General features: G+C 33.7%; 2 protein-coding genes across 2 annotated transcripts in view; one reads left to right on the forward strand and one right to left on the reverse strand.

Annotated features, from left to right (window-relative positions):
- The window catches only part of LOC129222718 (26S proteasome regulatory subunit 8), a 36,514-nt gene that overhangs the window by 26,255 nt on the left and 1,379 nt on the right, over positions 1–8,880 (reverse strand). The window lies entirely within an intron of this gene.
- Positions 86–8,081, forward strand: LOC129222719 (uncharacterized). The gene is made up of 3 exons (XM_054857250.1): positions 86–260; positions 3,740–3,940; positions 7,818–8,081. Exons 1-3 carry the CDS (start codon positions 183–185, stop codon positions 7,935–7,937), a joined length of 399 nt encoding a protein of 132 aa, XP_054713225.1. The 5' UTR covers positions 86–182; the 3' UTR covers positions 7,938–8,081.

The raw sequence follows: 8,880 nt of genomic DNA on the forward strand, positions 1-8,880 counted from the left end.
CGAACATAACGATGCTCTCACACAAAATTCAATGAGAAATCAACTGCTAAAACTGTAACCGCATTTGAGCAGACGAAACAACAGAAACAAGCAACAAACGTTTAAAAATTGTCCTCAATTAAATTTGGTACTGTTTATAATTTTTTCAATAAAACTCAAACTGCACACTGCTCTTTTTACCAATGAACTTTTTTACGTCTTTGAAAATCATCAAACTGTGTGGTCTCTTTCGAAATAAAGGGCTACAAGTTGCCGACAATGTAAGCTGTGTAATTGTAACATTATTCTTATCTTGATTTTTCCAATAATGCTCCTTATTTCACAATATTAATTACAATTAATTTTATTCCACTCTCAGTTTTTGACTAGCAGGTTATTAACTCAACAAATGAGATGTGTTGACTTGACATTGGAATGTTAGCTTTCAAAACCTACAATTTGTTTCCTGATCACTTATCATTGGAGCAGAAATATTGACTAATTCATGCAACAGATTACAAGAGTTAGCTTTTCGATATCTTGTGCAATTGCATTAAATTTTAAATAAGAAAATTATTTAATAAAAGAGTAGTATCGAATGGAAAGGTTAAAAATTGTGTTTTCTCCTGTTAGTTAAAATATTAAGAGGTATAACAAAATCTTGGTGAAATTAGTGTGACAGAACGGCCCTTATACATACAGTTGAGTCGCAATATACTACACATCATTATACAGTGGCATTGGCTGTGCCATTGAACTGGAATAGTCTTGTTTTCTTTCATTCATATAATCTCCGCCTGTGTAGTCTTGCAATCCCTACATTTTTCTTTTTGACCCTAGGAGTTGATGTGATGAATCCCTACTTTTTAAAAGTATAATATTAACGTCTGCAGTCCTTGATGTTCTAAGCAAATTCAGCCTTGTTGTTGCGCTAAATCCCCCCCCAAAAAAAAACTAAAATGAGAGATGCATTTAAAGTGTTGTAGCTTAGAGTACAGCCTTGCTCCAATGACTTCAAAAAAAAAAAAAAGATTACAAGCAATTTAAAAAATGAGCTTCTGAAAAACGGGAGACACTTAATAATTGATGATTTTTTAAAGAAAGTAGGGAACTGATGTGATATACCCCACCCTTGGCGACTTTTTCCTGTTGGCGCCAAGAAAGCGTCGCCAAGAAAACGATGTACGACGACATATGTCATACATCGTTCTTAGCGATGCTTTTTTAGCGCCAACAGGAAAAAATCAGATAAGAAAACATGATCAAAGCACTTCAGAACACAACATATGTAAAAACAACATAAAACCACAACAAAAAACATCACGAATATATGCTTCAAAAATGTACAGGGCCGGGGTTTTTTGTAAACATATTAAAATACAATGAAATAAATTATTGTATTAATTACAAGTCGAAATTAATGCATTAATTTTTTTTTTCATCATTTCTCCGGGATACGAGCCCTCGGTCTCATAGTACTTTCGTAACGAGACCTCGGCTCGCCGGCCCTGCCTCGGTCTCATTACGAAAGTACTATGAGACCTCTGGCTCGCCAGGACCTCGCTTCGCTCGGTCCGTTATCCCTCCGACTGTTAATATACATTACAGTCGGAGTATGATCACAGTTATGTATACTACAAGAACCCCTCAAGGATTTGTAAAAACAAAGAATTTTGGAAGTGAGAGGTTTTTTTTGAATTCTAAAATAAAGAACTTACCTTTTTATATGGTTTAGTCTCTGTGTTTTCTCCCCTTAGGAGTCACAATTTATTTACTATTAAAAATTCTGTTGAGTTTGTTAAAAAAATTCATAGTTTCGTTCCGAATAATTCTTTTATGGCTTCTTTTGATGTTAACTCTTTATTTACGAACGTTCCCGTCGAGGGTTCATTGTTATGCCTTCGTAGAAGACTTTCTGAATTTCATTTCACCAATACGGAAATTGAGGATTTAATTTTCCTTACCCGTACTTGTCTTAAGCAATGTTCTTTTGTTTTTAATGGGAAATTTTATATTATGTTAGATGGTCTGGCTATGGGAAACCCACTTAGCCCCATTCTTAGTGATATTTACATGCATTATTTTGAGGTTAAACTGTTCCAAAAACTGCAGTTTCAATTTTATGTTCGGTAGGTTGATGATTGTTTTGTTCTAATGAAACAGAATCAGTTTGAGAGTGATGAGGTTTTATCTATTTTAAACTCCATTGATCCTCGTATTCAGTTTTCTTGTGAGAAAGAACGGAATAATTGCATTCCATTTCTTGATGTACTTGTTTCTCGTACTGAAATTGGTTTTGAAACTACTGTTTATCGCAAACCTTTTGCTGTTTCTTTACCTCCTCATAGACTATCGTCTCATCCTCCAAATCAAAAATATTCTGCTTTCAATTCTTTTGTTTATCGCGCAATTAATATTTGTTCTTCGCCGGAACTTCTTAAAGTGGAACTTAATTATCATAAAGCTGTGGCAATTGATAGAGACTATCCGCCAACTTTGATTGATTCCATTTATAAAAAACTTTCAAATAAATCCCAAACTAATGTTCTTAACCGAACCTTCATCAGAAAGAATTTGGTTGTTTTTGCCATTCTTTCCATCTGTAAGCTATCAGGTTGCTAAGATTCTAAAACGTTTCCAATTCCAGGTGGTGTTCTCTCCTATTAATAAACTTTCATTCTCTTCTCTTAAAGATCCTATTCACCCTCTTAATTGTTGTGGAATTTATAGAATTAATTGTAGTTGTAAACTTGCCTATATTGGACAGACTCGGCGTGCTTTAAAAATTCGCTTGAAAGAGCATTAAAATTATGTGAAAAAACAATTAAATAAGTCTAGTATTGCTCAACATTGTTGGGATTTGAATCACTCTTTTGGTTTTAACTCTTATCAGATTGTCCAAAAATGCCCCAATTCATCAGATCTTGACTTTTGGGAATCCTTTCATATTTTGAGGAACAGTTCTAACTTAGTTAACGATCTTAGTGCAGTTCCATATTTTTCCAACATTTGGCTCCCATATCTTTAACACTGTCCTTTCTCCATTCCCCCCCCCCTTTTTTCCCATTCATTTTTATCTATCTTCCTTTGTTTATTTTTACCTTTTTGTCTTAATTGACACCCCCCCCCCCACAATTTTCTTCTATTTATCTTTATTTTTCCTTTTTTCGAATATTTTTTGTTTCTGTTTATTTTATTTCATGGTTTTCCATTCATCTTTTCCTTTCTTGCGGTTCACGGTAACTGACAATTTCTTTTCTTTTTGTTTAAGCTTCGGCTTAATCTTTGTCCAATTGAATTCTTTCTTTCTGGGTTCGTACCTAACAGAAAACTCTTGGCCTTTGCTTGCATTCCTATTGGTTCCTGATCGGTTTATAACTTTGTCATTGGTGTTTGGCTAATCCGCTGTTTTTATCTTTTAAGCTGCATGCTTATCTGCTCTTGGCTTTTGTCGGATGTCTTTTCATCCATAAGCTCATTATTTTTTGCATTGAAAAAGGCGTAACGCCGAAACACGTGTCTGCTGTAATTTGCAAATTTGTGCTTCATCTAACGTTTTGTCTTACTTCACTTTTCTCAGGCGCGGAATTAGCCCTTATCATATAAATCAACCTTTGCAAGTTGACCACCTCTTTAAGTTGACCACTAAAGTAGTGTACAGCAAGTGGTCAACTTACACAGGTTTCACTGTACTACTGTATTTATTTATTCAAATGTGATACTTTTCAATAATTTAAAAATCATTTTTTCTCCCCAACAGGCTCTTACTTGTTTATATAGCAGTCGTCGGACCCCCGATGTTTCTCATATTCCAGAACTAAATGAGCCTCCTTTAAAGAAATACTATGAGGCCTACTATCAGAAAGATAAAGGTAGAGTTCATGATAAAAAGCCTTTTAAGGTTAAATGTACAAAAGGAAAAATTTATTATTGGTGCGTATGTGGATGGAGTCATGATCAGGTTAGTATATTGCACTTTATTACATAAACTCTTGCTTAAACAAGACAATTCCTTTCATCTACTAAATTTTTCCAAAAGAAAAAGGACTTTTTGCCAAAATAATCTTTTTCCGTAAAAAAATATCTGGCTTTCATGGTACAAGAAATGAAACCGAGGAAGTCCGTAAAACAAAATACTTGGCTGCTGCAAATTGATGAAAAACATGCAAACTTGTAAATTTGCTTTAATTACTGTGTTTGAATTCTAGATAGACTCATGCAAGATTAAATATCCTGAAACTTTTGTAGTGTGAATTGAAAAAAGTCCGGATTATCTGCGGAGCAGAGCCACCCCTATGTGTTTAATTTCGACACATCTTATTTGTCATTGATAGTTAATTCTTGTATTTTAATGTTCATATTGTACTTTTATTTGTCACCCACCATATACTGTCAGCCTCGCTTAATCGAATATGGTCAGTTCCAAGAAATTTTATTCGATTAATCGGGGAAGTTTTCTTTACCTTTCTAAATTGACATTTGAGACAGTAAGAAGCAAAAGGATGTAAGTGGCCAAATTAAAAATTTGGAGATAACCAGCACAAATGGTAGGTGAACCTCTCCTCTGTCTTGGGCCAAGAGATGGTACTAGCAGCCCTGTTAGTTGCTGCTATACAGCATGATTTAGAAAAAAAATTTCAATGAAAGCCTACCTAGGAGCTAATCTTTAAACACGTTTTACTCAAAACTTAAAAATATCCACTTGCATCCCTTTTGCTTCTCACTGCCTCATTTGTCTCAAAATGTGATAATAATAAATCAAAAGCTTTTGAAAGGAAATCATTTTTTGTTATTGGCAAACAGTTTTGAAAAGTTAAATTATAAACAACAAAATAATTTAATAATTAGTCTGTATATTACAAGTACATATGAAAATTATAAAAATAACTTTGAGGTATGACATTTGTTTTGTTACCTATTTTCAGTACATTCTTTTTTGAAAAATTTCATAACAGTGAATTGCTTGCTCAAGGTCTTTTGAAACACTTTTCTGGTGCCCTTTTTTCCTTCCTCGTCTACCCTGTTTTAGATTTAATAGTATTTATCAATTTATTATCCTCTAAAATGTATATATTTCTTTGTGTTATTTAATTATCGACTGCATTATCATTTTTTTTTTCTGTAACGGCAAAGACAACTAGTATGTTGTGGCCATCACGAAACTTTCTTCTATATTTTTCTTTTTTTTTTTTCTGATCCCCCCCCCCCCCCCCCCCATGCTTGACGGGAAGCAATATTCCCAACAAAAACAAAATTACACATGCAAAAACTTGACGACCATCCCAATGTCTGAATTATTGCAAAAGCAAAGCAAAGAGCGAAAAATGAAAGTTTTTTTAAAAGCCTTGCTTGAATTAATTACAAATATTTTATTTGTTAACAAACATAAGATGGCAACAGTTTAAAATTTTAAATCATTGAGATAATATTTCCGATCATTTCCATACAATTAAAATCACGAGAAATACGCAGACGACAATCTATTACGATTTATCTTTCTTATTGTTGCATTAATAAAGCTATTTTTATTCAAAAAAAAAAAAATCCACACCTCTTGGAGCGATTGGCGTCAAAATTGAACCAAAGCCTGTTTACATATGTATTCACATATATCCCAAATTTCAACCAGAACGTTGCATTACTTCTTGAGATAGGGCACTCACAATGGAAAAAAAGAACGGGCGATTGCGCTACCCCCCTTTTTAGCTGTTGACACCAAAATAAAATCAGCTCTTATACCCACTAAGGGCTACTTGCCGATAAATTTTTCTTTCATTCTGTTCATTATTTCTTGAGATACAGCAGTCACAATTGACGACAAAAAACGTTCTATAGCTCAACCCCCGTTTGAGTTATTGACACCAAAATTGAATCAGCACCTGTTCCTGTTAATGGCAACATATAGACCAAATTTTGTTTGATTCCGCCAGTTACTTCCTGAGGAATAGCAAGCACGCGTAACTCAAAAAACGTCCCATTGCTCCACCCCCCTTGGAGGAATTCGCGCCAAAAACCAATGGGCACAAGTTCACATGGGGCCACATATGTGTACCAAATTTCGTTCGATTTCATGCGGCAGTTTTTGCTGTAGAGCGGCCACAAAAAACTGGTCACACACAGACGTGACACACACATACACACACACACACAGACAGACAGACATTTTCCAAAAATAGTCGAAATGGACTCAGCACACCTCAAAACGTTCGAATCCGTCGAAATTCGAAAAATTTGCACGAATCCAATACTTTCTTCTGATATATTAGATATAGAAGAAAGTAAAAAATAAAAAAAAAATGGAAGGATATTGGAATTATTTTGATGGAATATGAATGTTGTTTTTCTCTCCCTTTGTCGGTAAAAATATTACTTTATATTTTTATGTCAATGATTGATCTTACTCAGTTTATTTTGAATTTATTCAAGATTCATGCATTATTTTACAATATTTTGATCCATATCCTTTTTATTGTGGATATACAATGTTAGCGAAAGAAGTGTGTATGTGTGTGTGGAGGGGGACGACGACATAAAAAACTAAGAATTACATAAATAAACGAAAAAACTCCCAGGGGACACCTCAAGGAGGGTTTTTAGGATCAACCTTTGCTTTTAAGACATATTGCCGATTCTAATGCAGTGAGCGCCGGACATTTAAATCGATGGTTAATTGAATCAGCCGCTTTAATGAATCCAATCCTCAAAAACCGAACTAAATCCAGCTTCAACATTGAAAAACTGCCCCATATTTGAATAAAGCACGCTGCTTAAATGAATCAAGTAAAATGAGACTATCCATTTCCCGGAAACATAGGTGCATCAGTGCAGTTTTTTTTCCTTTGCCTTCTTTTAGTAAAATCATATTTTTTTTGCTATCAGTGAAACAGTAGCACTTTTCTAAACAGTTTTCTTGGCAGAAAAAAAAAAGAGGCAGAGAGACATGGTGTTGCTGGAATGTCTGTGATCTAGGCTATTTCACCGATAGCGTTAACATTGGAGCAACGAGATAATTTCTGAAGCGGATAAATTATAGTTGAATTTTGTAATTTCTTTATCATACTTATTTACGATAAAATTCTTTATTTTAGTAATCAAAATTTTAAGAGACTGGCATACTTTTAATATAACTTTATCTTGTTTGACGAAGAATTTAATAAAGTTTCCTTAAATTGTATGAACAATTCCGCAATGAAAAAAAAAAATTACACTTTTTTGTTTTATTGAATCAGTTGCTTTATTGAATAAAAACTGTTTGAAATAAGCAGATTAAAATAAGTGGCGACCACTGTGTAACAGTATATATCCAAAGAGGACTGGTATGACAAAATCTTTACCACACCGAAGCTAAATTTTGAGGGGCACTAGTGCTTGGCATGAAGTTGAAAATTGTTAAAATACTCTCAGAACTACAGGAAGTAAAAATGTCTTGCTATTGTGAAAAACACTTGTTAAGAAAGAATCAAAATAAAAAAAGAATGCTATAATCTCAAGTAGATTTTTAAAAATATTTTCTTTATAAGTGCAAGACTTAATAAACACTAGAGATGCACGGAATAATCGGTTGGTATTCAGTATTCTGCAGACAAATCACATATTCAGGGACTGAGTAGTAAGCAAATTTAAATATTTGGCAATTGGAGAACAAACACATATTTTTCCCCCCATGAATGAAAGTTGTAATATAGTACCTTAGTACAATTAATATTATCACATTCATTAACTGGTGCATCTCCTATGAACACCCTGTATTATCTGTATCATTTAGTTATTGATAACAAAAATATCACATAAAAACAGTATTTCCTAACTATTTATGCAAAATTTGCTTTACTTTATAGCCAATGTGTGATGGGAAATGCGTTTTACCCCGAAATGAAAATCAAACTGAAGCCCGTAACGTTCAAACCCAAAGAAACGAGGGAGTACTGGTTTTGCAACTGCAAGCAAACCAAGAATAGGCCTTTCTGTGATGGATCTCATCTGTCAGAGGAAGTACAAAATGCTCATTCTGTAATTAGGAGATAGTATGAAAAAATTTCGTTGTAATAATTTTGTTGTAGTTTCATAATGTGCATAAATAAAAATATCTGTCATCTTTGAAACACATTGGATGTGTTTAGTCTAAAAAACTGCAATATAATTTTTGAAGTACTATACTTTATTGGTACAATTCAATACAAAAAAATTTCAACAGAAGTTTTATGCATTGTTTAATCCTTGTGACTTATTAATGGTTATTGCAAAGCAAACTTTTACAGGAAACTGCACTCTTCTAATTTCAAAAGGATAGTCCGCCTGTGATGATGTTCTTAAAAACTTCGTTTCTAGTTTTGAAAAAAAATGAAAGCAATAGACAGAAACATTATGATTTGACTTGAGAAAAGCCTCGAAGAGCCACGTGAGAAACAAAAACAATATCAAATTTATAGTTCGCTATCGACCAAAAGTTGAGATGAAGTACTGAATAATGATTTGAATGGAGGAAAGCCTTCGCAAATAAGGGATTTGAATTCAATGACAGGTTCGAAAAATCCTTTCTTAGTGATTACTTTCGTAATCATGCGGACATGCCTGCCAAATTTCAAGTCTGAAGCTTCAGCGGTTTCGGCTGTGCGTTGATATATATATGTATGTATGTATATGTTATCTCAGGACATTGATTTTTATATATTAAGATTTTAAGGCTCCAAACCTTGAAAAGTATGCAGGTCCAGGGATAAGGTCCAGGATTGTAATAGTCCAGGGAAAGAAGGGAATTTTTCTCTTTAAAGTAACATAGTCAGTGGCCGATTTACAGGTTTGGTGGCCTGTCACAATCCTTTTTTAAGGGTCTCTTTTGTCTATCACAGAATTATGTAAAACATTTATCATGTCATTTTTGTATCTTTGTCAGTCAGGGCC

This window comes from Uloborus diversus, chromosome 5, assembly GCF_026930045.1.
Source record: "Uloborus diversus isolate 005 chromosome 5, Udiv.v.3.1, whole genome shotgun sequence".
NCBI lineage: Eukaryota > Metazoa > Arthropoda > Arachnida > Araneae > Uloboridae > Uloborus > Uloborus diversus.

Bases quoted from the DNA above. Each gene is read 5' to 3' on its own strand.
- LOC129222719 (XM_054857250.1), top strand. From the start codon at position 183: ATGAACTTTTTTACGTCTTTGAAAATCATCAAACTGTGTGGTCTCTTT. The intron at 261-3,739 runs GTAAGCTGTGTA...TCTCCCCAACAG, and splicing joins GGCTACAAGTTGCCGACAAT to GCTCTTACTTGTTTATATAG. The intron at 3,941-7,817 runs GTTAGTATATTG...TTTACTTTATAG, and splicing joins GTGGATGGAGTCATGATCAG to CCAATGTGTGATGGGAAATG.